Source organism: Dendropsophus ebraccatus, chromosome 3, assembly GCF_027789765.1.
Source record: "Dendropsophus ebraccatus isolate aDenEbr1 chromosome 3, aDenEbr1.pat, whole genome shotgun sequence".
NCBI lineage: Eukaryota > Metazoa > Chordata > Amphibia > Anura > Hylidae > Dendropsophus > Dendropsophus ebraccatus.
Window position 1 is genome coordinate 156,046,130 of NC_091456.1, and position 15,866 is coordinate 156,061,995.

General features: G+C 38.6%; 1 protein-coding gene across 1 annotated transcript in view; it reads right to left on the bottom strand.

Moving 5' to 3' along the window:
- Positions 1-6,562: 6,562 nt before the first annotated feature.
- The window catches only part of FBXL17 (F-box and leucine rich repeat protein 17), a 492,871-nt gene continuing 483,567 nt past the window's right edge, over positions 6,563-15,866 (bottom strand). Inside the window, exon 10 of the mRNA XM_069964681.1 lies at positions 6,563-8,088. Coding sequence (XP_069820782.1) covers positions 7,951-8,088 — 138 coding nt within the window. The 3' untranslated portion in view covers positions 6,563-7,950. The remainder of the gene's footprint in view (positions 8,089-15,866) is intronic.

The following is a 15,866-nucleotide window of genomic DNA, read 5'->3' on the forward strand; positions in this document are numbered from 1 at the left end:
TGTCGCTTCAAGCCCTGATTCTAAGCTTCAACTGTTCAGTTTGCTCTATATGCCATTAATGTTATTGTTGCTGCCTCTTGGAGTATGTGTGAAGAAACAAAAGAGCAAAATGTGTGTGTGTGTGTGTGTGTGTACAGTGTCTAAGAGCCATCATAGAAGCTAGGCTCTACCCACTACCTTTTTGTTCAGGTTTCCAGGGAGAGTTGTAAGAGGTAAATTGTCAAAAGTCAGTGTTTCAGAGGTTCATCAAACTTCTGCTTCTTTTATTACAAATGCAATGGCCATTAGGTTTCACTGGTACTGCCTATTTATTTTTTATTTGAAGTTGAAGATGAACATCGGTATCACAACCCGAGAGAAAGTACAGACGGCTAAACTGCAGCTTAAAGACTCATTGAAAGAAGGAGACTTTCAAGCTCTAAAAGAAAGTCTGGATAAACAAATAGAAATATATCACAAAAAAATCGAGCGAACCAAAAGGACCAAGTTCTTAAGGGATACAGAGGATTACTTGAAAAAGACTATTTACATGTGGCAGGATCCATCAGGCGGCTCCCGTCCACTTGGATGAAATAGCGAAGATTACCTTTCAGGACCAACACAGGAGCGTTGTCCTTTGCCCAGGAGGAACAGAGGTTACTACAAAACAACAACAACAAAAAAACAAGGAGAGCAGGCCGCCACAGGGCCAGCCATGCAAATGAGGTCACAGGTAGGGATGGTCCAAACTTGCCGAGGTTCGGGTTTGTACGAACCCGGACTCTCGGCAATGATTCCCACTGTCTTAAACCTCTGTGCAGAGGGTGGATACAGTGGGAGGACCGCCTGGAAAACTGGGATACAGCCACAGCCATAGGCTGTATCCCAGTTTTCCAGGCAGTCCTCCCGCTGTATCCACCCTCTGCATGGAGGTTTAAGACAGCGGGAAACATTGCAGAGAGTCCAGGTTCGTAAGAACCCGAACCTTGGCAGGTTTGGACCATCCCTAGTCACAGGTATTACTCAATGGGACCTTTTCAGAAGGGCGTGTCATGTCGCCCTTTAGGACATTTCAACGCTTTTCAATGAATTACAGAGACTTTACCATAATGTGCACCTTAAAGTGCAATTTTCTGATACCCATGTACCCAATTGTGAAAATGTTATTGATTATGATTAAACACAATCCCCCACACTCTAACCACCCAGTAGAAACTTTCATTCATCGTGTACAAAGGGATGTCGAAAAAGTCACATAATCCGCTGCCATACTAAACACACACATTAAAAGTACTATATCCACAGAATAACAAGATGCCCTCAAAGAACATATGTTCCAGTGGGCCTCTGCCTTATCTTGATTCTTGCTCCAGTAATGTTCCTGACAGCCTGACATGGCTTCCGGACTCCCACACAATAGGCGCATGCGCTGGCACAGTGCTGTCATCGGAAGTCCACTGTTTACCTTCGCTCTTCTCCTAGATGTGATCCCCAACAAGCTTGGCTTCCAGGTGGCTCCATGTTCATACTCCTTACTACACATGCACTTTATCATGGTTGTACAGTTTTGATGTATGCCTCTATACTACTGTTCATTTACACCATTACCATTTATTGTTTCATGTTTGTTTACTTATGATGCGCTGATGATGATTTGGCTCCGCCCACACCGTTTGGCGGTTTTAATGTGTGTGTATTTTACAGTCAAAAAATATCTTGTTAGCAAAACTCATGAAAGCCATTAGGACAAAACCCATACCTGATCTTTACTAATGTCTACTACACTGAATAAATAAGCAATTATATGAGGTGAGTACCAAGATTAATTTCGATTAAATATCAGTAATAGGCCCCTTGTGCAGAATCAGGCTGGCATCAAACTATGCAATGAAATATAATTTTTGACAACAACTAACAATGTTCCTTGGAAAGACCAATTTATGAACATCAGTGTAAGGCTACACAACGTCAAAACAATAGCCCTCTTTTCCGACAGTCATCATTTAACGCCAAAAGTCCACCAAGTCAGGGCGCTGTGCATTACTGATCATTATTTGCAGCCATATTTATCAAAAGACGGCCATCTCTGGCCGTCAACATGACAGCTGCAAGATGACATTGTGTGCACATAGCCTCAGGCCACTTACATCCATGTGTGCCTTAGAAAGCCCAGTAACAACACCAAAAGAACTGTGATATAAAAGACACAAAACATACAGAGCATTTGAAATAGTTTAATTCTTTTTCAATGGTTGAAAAATACATTTTAAATATGGTTCTCACCAGTTTACATTGCTTCATCATACTGTAAAGTCAGTCCTTTTCACCAGTGCAATAAAAGTAGTTATATTCCATTTTGAATCCAGGAAATACAATTATTCATATGTCTACTGTATTTAAGTGGAAAAATACTCATGTTTTATACAATATCTTGAGGTCTGTACACAGGAGCAGACATGAGCCAACCATTTGATTTTGCATATATTGAATACAGAAAGTTAAACTGAGAACAACAAAATATATGAAAAAAATTAACAATAATAGTAATTAAAAAAAAACTTCATAAAGAATAACTGCTAGGGCTGGGTTCACACTATGTTTTTGCAATCCATTGTTTTCATCCTTTTTTTGAAAAAACTGATGCATTTGTGTGCATTTTGCGTTTTGATCCGTTTTTTCCATTCCATTATAAAAAAACAAAAATAACAAATCAAGACGAACTGTAAAAAACGGATGTGTTTTGAGCCTTTTTTTTTTATAATGGAAATTAATGCAAAATCTGATCAAAACTGATGCACACAAATGCAGCTGTTTTTTTTATCCATTTTTCATCAGTTTGTTCCATCCATTTTCTCTAACCTGTGGTGCTTTAGCTGTGGTTAAAGAGAGGGAAGTTGGCCAAAAAAAAGTCTTTAATATTTCTAGGTGGGCAACTATATGCAAATACAATGTTCAGATAAAAAGGTGGTAGCGGTTGGTAGTCACATTTTAACCTCTGTTATGCACCTTTGCTATAAAATATATTTGACTTTCCATATTTTAGAGTTCTCTTAATGTTCTTAAATTTTCATCTTTCTTATTGGAAATTACATTTTTCGGATCATACAATGAATTTCCTCCGGCAGCCCAGCCCACCTGTGAAGATGATGGTGCTAAATGAGATAAATGAATTCTCAAAAAAGAATAATTCCCTGCACATGAAGACAACGGAGGCTGAAATGCTTTAATATAGATCTCTATTTCATTCCCCATTGTCTTATACGAGTGAAATACAAGCCCATAACAAGAAACCTGCTCACTGGGAAATGTCGGTAAAGTGAATTTTCCCAAATTTGAGTGTCTATCTTTATATGGTGCCACGTTAAGTGTTGGGGTGGACGATAAAACATCATACAGTGGCTTCAAAATTTAGAATGATTCATTCTAAGCATCTTAAATCACCCAAATTATGGGCACCAACCTAACTATAGGCTACACAGAGGTCCTTCTTTATTACTGTTAAATACGGCATAGTCAGTGTAAATGGTAGGGAATAAATCATTACAACAATGAATAAAAAAATTTAGCACACAAATAACTATGTATATTACTTTTAAGTTATTCTTCAATATGGCACCTCCTAATAACGATAATGTAACAAAACTAAAAGAGTCCAATATATGGTTATATAAACAGGAACTTACAATACACCTCACATAGTATTGTATCATGGTTGGCCCAGGAAACAGAATTGATCTATCATCCCAAACTACACAATAGTTTTTGAATTAAAAATTATTGGGATTTTTGAGTTTATTTTTTTTTAGTCTATGATAATGATAACAAAGCTTACAAAAACAAACTTGTTAAGGCAGCTTGTGGTATTACTGCGTGACTAAACTACTCTGCTTTCTGTGGATTGCTGGTTTATTCAGTGCTTGGGCCTAGAACACAAGGACCATATAAAGTCTACAGTTCTAAGTTGACATTACTGTGATCCAACAACAATCATCCAGTGTGGACAGCAAAATTCATTGACCCAATCAGTTTTGTAAGAAGCTTCCTATACTTACATAATAAGATGGCAAAGAGTGGACTGGTTAAATATGTTGTCAGAGGATTTGTATGAGGTTGAAAACATTTTTAGATTTCAAGCTGAAAACGAAAAATAAGCTTCCTAGTGATCAGTGTGAAGACATCATGACACACAAGACATGCCTGCTCCACCACTTAATGACTATTGACTGTGGCAGCTCACTACAGCCAGTGATTGGCTGAACAGGCATCTCCAGTATGTCAGAATGTGGACAAGAAATAGAGGATCATTGAGGACTGAGCAAAGTGTGCACAGCAGCAGTGGGGGACTGAGAAGGTGAGTATATGGGCCCTATTACACAGAGTGATAATTGCTCTGTGTAATAGAGACAGCAATCAGCCGATGACAACGATCATCAGATGATCAATGGTTTAAGTTTGGACCTAAAATCGTCTGGCGTCGACCGTGCATCGCTACATGTAATAGCAATACATGGCGAACACTAGAGATGAGCGAACCGGGTTCAGGTTCGAGTCGATCTGAACCCAAACGTTCGGTATTTGATTCGCTGGGGCTGCTGAACTTGGATAAAGCTCTAAGGTTGTCTGGAAAACATGGATACAGCCAATGACTACATCCATGATTTCCACATAGCCTTAGGGCTTTATCCAAGTTCAGCAGCCACCACTAATCAAATGCCGAAAGTTCGGGTTCGGATTGACTCGAGCATGCTCCAGGTTCGCTTATCTCTACCAAACACCAGACACCTTACCTCTCCCCTCCCAACCTTCTCTCCTGTGTTCCCTAGCTTCCCGGTCCCAGGAGCTGAAGCGTCTTAGCGACCTGTCAGCTGACAGGCCGCTCAGCCAATCACAGGCCGCGGTGGTCCCATCCTGTGATTGCCTGAGCAGCCTGCCAGCTGACAGGACACTCAAACGCTGCAGCCACCGGGACCGGGAAGCTGGGGAGCACAGGAGAGAAGATCGGGAGTGGGGAGAAGTAAGGTATCAGGTGTTTGGGCAAGGGCTGCATGGACATCGCTAACAATGTCCATGCAGCCCTTGCTGCCCGATTATTGGGACATCTAATAGGTCCCGTAAATGAGCACCCATCTAGCACTCGGTACTCATTTACTAAAATGATCGGGTCATAGTCGGCCTGTGTAATAGTACCCTACCTGACTTTTACGCCCTAAGGCTATGTTCACACTGCGTAAACTTACGGTCGTATTTACGACCGCAAAAATATGAACGTAAGTTTGAGGTTCACTGATATGAATGTAATGCAATGGAAGTGCACACTACGTACAAACTTACGGTCGGATTTTATACGGCCCCGTGAAAAATGAACAAGACCATTATTTGCGGCCAGAAATGCTGCACCTACGGCCTTAAGTTTCAATGCGGACACGAATGTACATTTGATATCTGCCAAAGTAAACTTGATTTCCCAGTGGTTTCTCGGGCTGGGTGCTATATTTAAAGTAAACTACCTGTGTCAGCCCGCTTGAAATCATGCTAGGAAGCCACATTAAACAACGGCCGTATGTTCACGGCTGGCACTTACGGTCGGAAGTGCGTTCGGACATACTACCGTATGTACGAATGCAAATCCACGGGCGTAAAAAATTAGGACCGTAAGTTTACGCAGTGTGAATATAGCCTTAAATTGTTTCCAGAACTGGACAACCCTTTGAGGTTTAAACATAAAAATGAACAAAAGAATACTTATATTTAATAAGTTGATGAAGCAAAATGAAAGTTTTTATATTGTTCTCACATCAGTGAAAACTGTTATCGAACAGGAAAAAAATGAAACTATAGCTATAGCTTAAAATACTGGACATATCACTGTAGACCTTAAGGTACCCATACACCCATACAGGTGGTAGTCCGTAGAAGCACTCTGTAGTGCAAAACAGCCTGTCATCTCTACCTTGCCAGTGTCCGCCTGCATGATGTCCGCACCCTGTCTGCACATGTTTTGGTGACTAAAGGAACATTTCTTCAGCTTAATGGTGGGTGCAGCTACTTTTTGTTCGTTCATGAACAATTGGACAATGTCTAATTATTAGCGAGCACAACCTAGCACACCTCATTATAAGTACATCTGTACAAGACGCAGTACCAGTATAGAGCCGGTCAACACCTTGTTCTCATGTAATTTTATACGTTAATTGCCAGCCACATATATCTGGGGGTACTAGATAACCGCCTCTTGTAAAAAAAAAAAATTAAAAAAAAAATTATAATTGAAATAAATGGGACAGATTTTATTTAAAAAATCTGCTTCATGTGAATATACCCATATTTCTGTAATCGCCACTTACTCCTCTAGTATATATTATTAAAACCACCTTAAAAGGGGCTTGTCGGGGAGCTGAAAAGGTACTACCTTTCCTCATTTCCCAGTACCCCCTTTCTTTCCATATACCAGCACAGTTTAAGGCTAGGGTCACACAACGTCTTTTTTTGGCCGTTCCACGGTCGTCTTTTCAGACATCCGTCATTTTGAGGCCAAATAACATCTGTTATTTTGAAATCACAGATGTCATTTCAAAATAACGGACATTATTTGGCCTCAAAACGACAGTTGTCCAAAAAGATGGCCATCGAACGGCCAAAAAGAGACCCTTGCTTTCCCTTGCTTAAGGAGGTGGGTTCTAAATTGGGACAGCAGTATGCAGGAAAGACTACACCTGCATGAAGGGATCAATTGCTGAAAAATGTTGCCATGTTGGACTGTGTTGGCATGGGTTAGGAAAAAGAAGCACCGGAGTGAGAGGAAAATTATAACCTTTTCACCTCCCCAAACACTAATAACTAATAACAGAAAAACCCCATACATAATCAACCATTTTAGAGCTTATATAGAATGTTCTTTATCCTTATGTTATTCTGACTCCTGTGACTTTTGCACCTGTTTTAGTTAGTAAATTTCAGCATGACAGACCACATGCACACTGAGAGCTTGCAATGCAAACTTCCTTCTATCCACTATATTTATCTCAGAGGAAGCAACTTTCAGACTAGGTAAAAATGGATATAAAAATTGTAAAGCAAAAAAAAATCAGTGCATTGTGGCTGCACCTGAGCCTTGAGTTCAGATGGGGAAACAAAAGATCCATTCTGACCCACATGAGGAGACTAGTCCTATAAATAACATAGGATGGCTTGTTCCAGAACTTGCTTTAGAGTTCACGAGCTTATATTTACGACTTTAAATATAGTGTATTAAAAATCCACCCTGATGCACATCTCAACAAAATATTTGAGCAAATCATCGAAGATCCATTTTTAGACCTATGAAAACATGTTATAAGACTGAAGAATAACAGACTTGAACACAAACCTTTTGTTTTATAATTTTTTTTAGGAAAAACAATAGAAAAAGAGAAATGAAAAGCAATTAAATAAAAGCAAGGTCAAACTCATTGCAAAGTCTAAAGTTTTATAAATGAAAGGATTAAGTACAAAAGGCTATTCAGCAGCAGATTGTAAAGCTCAAATCTCCAATAAAGTCATTACAGATGCTCAATAGAAAACTAAACATAAAGGAGAGAAAACAATCCCACTGATCTAGTTTATAACACATAATGTTCACTTTTCTAGAACTAATATGGAAAAGTGAGAATTTGATAGTACTAGAAGTGGCATGCTCTTATAACACAATATCTCAACATGTTACAATCACTTTTCACACAAATTATATCAATCCTTACCAACAGCAACCAAACAGAGCAAATTTCTCGGGAGCCAAAGACCTTGTCAAATATACTTCTCACACAATGGAAAGACTCCAAAAACATTCTTTACAAGCCACCCAGAAGCAGTGCCATGGTTAAATTACGGTGGAGACTTGAAATAAAATGCTTTGCAGACTTTTCTGGGTATAAAATATTCATCATGAGCATTTTCCATGACAACTGCTTAATAAACAATTTGTTTTCCTTTGAATTATGAGGCGGAAGATGTATTTGGTGTCCATCCCATCTGATAAGCCCGTTCCAAAGTCCTCTTACAGTCCTGAAGAACAGTACTGAATGTGATATGGGGATACTGCTGGACCAGCTGCTCCACTGTAGCTTCATTAACCTGTAGATATCAAAAATACACAGAAATATATTGTTAAAGTCTATAGAAATATACAATTTATGTATCACAAAAAAAGAAATATTTTAAAGCGACTCTATATCCACCAACCCACCCCACCAATCAGCTAGTACCATCTGTTGATGAGAGTAAATCTATACGGGTCGTGTCTTTAAAAATGTGCCCGGTACCTTGGCTAGGGTAAAAAAATATCTATAATTCTGTAGCAGGCAAGTAGAGTGTCTTTGCCCGAGGTCTGCGACGCCTTTCCTTTCTTCCTTCCCACTCTAGAAGTGACACAGGTGAAGTTTAGGCGGACGATGACTAGAAATCCTACCTTGGCCACACTAGTTTGACTTGCCTGCTACAGATTAAAAATATTTTTTTGCTCTAACCAAGGCACCAGGCACATTTTAAAAAGACACGACCAGTAAGGATTTCAGGGCATTATGGGTAAAATAGAAATAGGTTGTGTCTGGTATGTCTCCTTAAAGAAATTCTTTTTAGGCGGCACATCTGTGTCGTGGGTGGTGCTCGTAGTAGGAAAAAATTCCTATAGCATCATGAAAGTTCAAATCTCGGCACTCACCATTTTTATGCTTCCAGAAATCTTTTATTATAGAAAATTCATCAGATTTTTTTTACAGCGGTAAAAAACAGGATGTTTCGGCATCAAGACAGTTGAGGAAGGCTTGATGCCTAAACGTCCTGTTTTTTTACCGCTGTAAAAAAATCTGATGAATCTGAAAAGATTTCTGGAAGCATGAAAAAATGGGAAAATGAGTGTCGAGATTTGAACTGGTACAGTATGTCCCCTTGTTCCCACTGAAGGCAATAAGAGTTCATATTTACAACACCAGAAAGCTGAGCTGTATAAAGCCATAATACATGTTCATGCAAGTGTTTGTGTCTTACAAAACGTACAGGCTGATTTTTACTAAATGTACCATCAACTCTATATGGACTGAGGTATTTTCCCGGAAGCATTTTTTTTTTGTGCCAGGGAAAATGATCTCTGTATGTACAGGAAACAATAGAGCTTGTATGGCAGAATATAGAGATCATGTAGTATTGCACATCTCCAGCCATGTACTTGAGGCCCAACACAAAGCTGTACTAATACGCACTGGCCATGGACAAAATTTGAAAAGTATTTTTTTTGTGTGTGAGTTTTTTTTTTTTATATTATCTTAGCCTTACAATTGGATATCAAGATGACCTATGTGTAACTATTTTTATCTTCTATGGCACTCTTTTTGTTCTATAACATATTAAAGGGGTTATCGAGCAAAAATCTTTTTCTTTCAAATCAACTGGTTTCAGAAAGTTATATAGATTTGTAATTTACTTTGATTTAAAAATCTCAAGTCTTCCCATACTAATCAGCTGCTGTAAGTCCTGTAGGAAATGTTTTCTATTCAGTCTGACACGGTGCTCTCTGCTGACATCTCTGTCCGAGACAGGAACTGTCCAGAGCAGAAGAGGTTTTCTATGGGGATTTGCTGCTACTCTGGACAGTTCCTATCTCGGATAGACGTGGCAGCAGAGAGCACTGTGTCCGACTGAAAAAAAAAACAACTAGAGATGAGCGAACCAGGTTCGGGTTCGAGTCCATCCGAACCCGAACGTTCGGCATTTGATTAGCGGGGGCTGCTGAAGTTGGATAAAGCCCTAAGGCTATGTGGAAATCATGGATATAGTCATTGGCTGTATCCATGTTTTCCACACAACCTTAGAGCTTTATCCAAGTTCAGCAGCCCCAGCTAATCAAATGCAGAACGTTCAGGTTCGGATGGACTCGAACCCGAACCCGGTTCTCTCATCTCTAAAAACAACATTTCCTGCAGGACAAACAGCAGCTGACAAGCATGGGAAGACTTGAGATGTTTAAATAGAAGTAAATTACAAATCTATATAACTTTCTGAAACCAGTGTATTTAAAAGAAAAAGTTTTTCACTGGCTAACCCCTTTAACAACTAAAAGCAAAGAGATAATTGGAAGTCAGCCCTGGACAAATAATTGTAATCCCAATCCCACTGCCAAAATCCAAGTACAAGTAGTCACAGTGTAGCCAGGAGGTCGCGGATTAACAGGTAACTTTATTCCACCATTTTCAGATGCAACGTGTAAGTGGGTACCTCTCCAGAATGCTTGATAAAGGCGATGATACCCGCCGAAACATTGTATCTGAAGATGGTAGAATAAAGTTATCTTTTTATCCATGACCTACTGACTAAACTGTGACTACTTGTACTTGAATATTAACAACTAAATTAGAAAAAGATAAAAAATTTACAAAAAAAAAAATAATTGGATACCAAACACAAGTAATTAATTACCTCTGGTGTAAACTCACAAAGGAAAATAGCTAGAGGAGATACAAAGCTTTATTTAAATTAGGTCTCATCTATGGAAAGTTTTAGACCTATGCATAAAAATAAGAATAATATAATATGTATAAGTAGGAGTAGCCTCCTCTGTGTTATCTTGCCTATATATGATTCCGCTTGTATAGTATATAAACATACATATGTTGATAGAAACAAATGTGTATATTAATCTTGTCATTGTTTTATGTCACAACCAGTCATCTACTTACCCTTGAATAAGCTCAAGGTCACGCTGTACCAGCGACTATGATGTATTAATAGATCTACAGTACATATCAGTATGTTTTCTAAGCACTGTACTGTATATAGCGCAACAGAACCATTACCAGACGGAACAGACATTTATAAAAAACAATTAGCGCTTTTAAAGAGCAACATATTTAAGGAGCCTGATGCAGTTCCCTGCTGGATACCCGAATATGTAGATCATATATATTATTTTATTCTTTGCAGCATGGCCGTTTATAGAAATGCTTACAAACATATGCACTTTTAAAGAAATGCTTTCCAATTATTGTTTAGCTTAAACATAAAGACCCAGCATCCAACAGAGATGATTACTTCAATTACTGCCATTGCACAATCCTGGTGTGATGCAGGGGATCAATGCGCAATGAATCTCAGCTTGTGTATGCACTCGCTTTCATCCTGACATTTTCTTCCCTTTGCTAATATAAGAAATGATACAACATATAGGTGAAGGGTTAAAGAAAAACACAAGCACTCTCTCTTTTTTTTTTTTTCAGCTATTTTTTTTTTCCATAGAACACATTTGAAGTACTATAGAGGGAAACAATTCTTAGAAAATATCCATTCAACTTCCAGCTATTAGAAAACTCTCATTCTGGAAATAGCCATAATTTAGTCTTCTGGGAAATCCATAGAACCTGACAATTTTTTTTAAAGGTCAAAATAAATGAAAAGGGATGAACCGTATATGCCAGCTTTTATGAAAGGGATGGCAACTCTGGCTACATTGTGGCCTGTGGGGATAGATCACCTAGCAGAGGTCAGCTGATGTAGAAACTCACCTGTACACTCCCATATTCGCATACTGTGCTTGCATGTAGCGGTGACATGCTAAGCGGGCCTCAGTACTTATAGTTGTCTTTTAGCTTATACAGTATTTTATTTCAATGGATGCTGGATCTTTCTGTCCTTCTGACTTTATTCCAATATTTATAGCCTCTCCATGCATCTACCTTCTGTCTTTTACTCTGAGAAGTCAGCTCCATATCATCCTACAACTAGCTCCCCTAAACTAATGGCATCAGTAAAGATACTGATTTGTAGTTTTTTGTTGTTTTTTTTACTTTCTACTCATGTGTATTTTTCTACTACAAGCCCACAAGAGTCTAGATAATCCTCTACATTATATTTTGAGCTTAGGAGATATCGTCATGTATTTGCACTCCCTGTTTGTGGGCTTAAAGAGGAACCCCTGCTGGATACCCTATCTTGCGGTATCTTCCCACCACTAGTTTGATCTGCTTCTACTTTCAAAGTAAACACAGTGGGGGAGATTTATCAAACATGGTGTAAAGTGAAACTGGCTCAGTTGCCCCTAGCAACCAATCAGATTCCACCTTTCATTTTCTAAAGAGTCTGTGAGGAATGAAAGGTGGAATCTGATTGGTTGCTAGGGGCAACTGAGACAGTTTCACTTCACACCATGTTTGATAAATATCCCCCAGTATCTATCAATCTATGAAACAACAGTGTCTCCTTTCCCCTATACTACGGATGTTTCCAAACCCTTGGCTACAAATGAGGTGTTACAGCTTGCCTGGCAACAGAAGAAATAGAGATCATGTGACCTCTGTCTCATAAGGGAGGAGGGAGAGGACAGAGGGGTCAAGACAGAGGGGACCAGGAAGTGAGGATTTTCAGCAGCTTCAGGGTGTAAGTGCTGCAGACTAACAGGACAATAAAAACCAAGCTTAGATTATGGGTGTGGATTAACCCCTTAAGGTCAAAGCTGATTTTCGTTTTTGCGCTCTGCTTTTTCTACTTTATGTTTAAAAGGCCATAGCACTTGCATTTTTCCACCAAGAGACCCACATGAACCCTTATTTTTTTGCGACACCAATTGTACTTTGCAATGACAGACTTTAGTTTCCCATAACATATGCTGCGAAACCGGAAAAAAATCATTTGTGGCTTCGTTTGATTGCTTTTTATTAATTTTTTTCTGTATTTGATGCGACCAAAAATGCGCAATTTTGCACTTTGAATTTTTTTTGCGCTGATGCAGTTTACCGTGCGAGTTTTGGAATGTGATCATTTAATAGTTTGGGCGATTACGTGCTCAGCGATACCTAACATGCTTATTTGTTTATTTATTTATATTTATAAAATGGGAAAAGGGGGGTGATTTGGACTTAGGTTTGACAGCTTCATTTAGATGCTTAAAGTGACACTGTCACCCCCATTTTTTATTTTTTCATCTTTAAAAACGTTTAAATCACTAATTTTGCTCTATCCATACCTTATTTCACATATTTAATCATGGTGCTGGTTGATGAGAAAACTGAACTTTGATGAGCTTGTTATTGTGCCACTGGGCGGGGCTTAGTCTCTGAAGCGCCACATCTCTCCGCCCACTACACTGCCGTTGACCCCACCCCCTTGGCTACGTCACCTCTCCAGACCGCCGCTTCTACTTGTTTGGCCCTCCCAGCCTTCCCCTGGATGTCGGGACGTGCGCAACCGCAACACCCAGCGTAATGCGCATGCGGCCCCAGCGTAATGCGGGTCCGTCCACAGCCGGGCTGGAGGATGCAATGTCCCCTCATAAACTCTCTCCTATTGGGAGAAAAAAGGTTTATCGTCCACAGTCCTCTGATTCATTGTTGCCTTATATTCCATACATTTAGATTGAAAGGTAGCCACTCTTATATGTGGCCCTCTTCCCCAAAGTCTATCGGAAAGAGGCGAATGATGCTAAAGTTAACAATGTCCTTCTATGACCTGATAATAAATCAGTAGTTCAGAACTAGTAATTCTAAGAGAAATGAGACTGCTAAGGATAAAGAACAAGATAGCCATTGCTTTCATGTTCAAAATTAATAGGTTTTCCAAAGGCTGACGCAAGCTTAGTGTATAGCCATTCACTATTGATCCTGGTGCTATAAAGGTCATTCATTTTATCAAGGACGGATACAAAAATAGTTTAATCCATTATTATCCTAAAAGAATGGTGTGAACAATACAAGTTACAACCAATCAAGATAGTATACTTACAAGACTCTGGACTCTAACAAAATTTCAGTCAGTATCCTCCTCCACCCCAAGACGGGTAAAACAGGTGCAGGCCCAAGAGGTTATAGTGATACAAAATATCATAAAATTTATTAAAAGAATTATGTCAGCGTTTCGAGACCAGTCCAGTTTCTTTATCAAGTGTCTAATACCATAATAACTCAACGGTATATCTGGAACCACCACTGCTTACATCATCATAGGGAGAATCAAAGAAGAGTTAACCCTTAACATCCAAAAAATACATGATTTGCTATACCATAAAATACATATCTAACTCTTTTTACTTTTTATAGCAAATCATTTTATGGATGTTAAGAGTTAACTGATTGATGATGTAAGTAGTGGTTGTTCTACCCTTATATATTTTTTTATCTATATATATGTGCCTTTGAATTATTATGGTTTTAGACACTTGATAAAGAGACAGGACCGGTCTTGAAACGCGTTGTAACTTTTAATAAATTTGATGATATTTTATATTTCTACAACCTCTTGGCCCTGCACCTGTTTTACCTGTCTTGGAGTGGAAGAGGATACTGATTGTCTTTAATCCTTGTGGGGATTAGTCGGGAGTGGCTGCGGTTCATTCACATAAGAGTTTTGCCTTACACCAGCACAACCTACTGAGAGTTCTATATGCTTTCTTTCACCACTCCAGCCCTGTCTGAATTACGCTATGAAGCACCGTTTTATATTCTGTTTAACAAAATTTGTCACAGCTCCATTCTCCGCTCCCTGTACTATCCCATGTCCCAATATTAATTCAGAGCAAATATTCATTAATTAAACCACCCAAACTTATTCCGAAGTAGGTTGCAGAATACATCTGCAAATGTCAAATAAAGTTCAATGCTCTTAATTTACAAATATAACATTTGTATAACAACCAATAAACTGGAAACAAAAACAAACTATAAGACTAATAACAACTAAAATAGTACATGGGTCAAATTCCCCCCCCCCCCCCCCAAAAAAAAAACAAAAAACAATTGTAATTAATTATAATTTGCCGTTATTAGAATTGGTTTCAATGTGGGTTGAGGTATGTATTACAAGGGGGAGGCATGCTGTTTAATTAACCATTGTCTCTAATTGCGGAGAAAATAAAGAATGATTTCATATAAACAGGATAAAATGAAAGTTGTGTACTGTACTCCCCACGGCTTCTCGAAGCCGGTTGTAATGACATACAATGATTAGGATTTCACTGACTTTCATCATGTAGTTATTGTTTGGAAATAGACATTTTTCATTTAGCACGCAAAAACAAAATGGCATTTATTCCAGGCAGTGAGCACTATGCACTTGCAACGTTCTGGTTACTATGTGGAACTGGGGGGGGGGAGCTGTAACAATAGCAGTTTGATGAGAAATGAATTCATTTTATTTTCATCATTTGGATCAATAACTCTCTGCTTCTACTGTGTCCTGTAGCCTGAAGGCAGTTGGGTAATCAATGGAATCAAACAGAGGAGCCCTTCACCCAGCTCAGAATCCTCTCTGATCTTTTCTTGGAGGACTCAAGACGCTTGTGAAATTCTAATTCATGTCAACTTCATATCAAAGAAATTCCACCGAGGTTTGGTCATAAAGAGTATCATAGTAATAACGATCCAAAATCTATTTTTTGCTATATGTTTTTATATAATTCAAGACTTGCGTGTTCAGTCCACAATGACTTGAAGCTCCTTAGAAGTGGAATGCAGCAAGCCAATGTGTCTTTTATATTGTACAGTCAAGCGAATGTTTTATTTATTTTTTTTAAAAGTTGATAATACTGTAAGACTATTTCACCCAATGTTAAAACAGGTTGTTGTAATAAAATATGCAATATAAAAAACTAAATAGTGATGCCACGTAGAAGAAGAGTTTTTATATCTGGTTAATCATATCATTATATTAGTGGTGGGATGATTATGTGGTTTGTAAAATCTTGATGGTTTATAGTTTGTTAAAAGACACTTCTTGTTTTATATTCTATACTTAGTAGTAATAGCTCTCCCTAAAATTTCAAATTTGAGTAAAATTCCAAAATCCATTAAAAAATTTTTTTTTGTAATAAAGTAGATAATGACCTGGAATGGGAATCCCCCCTTTTTTTAACTTTGGCGTACTAAAAGCAAGGT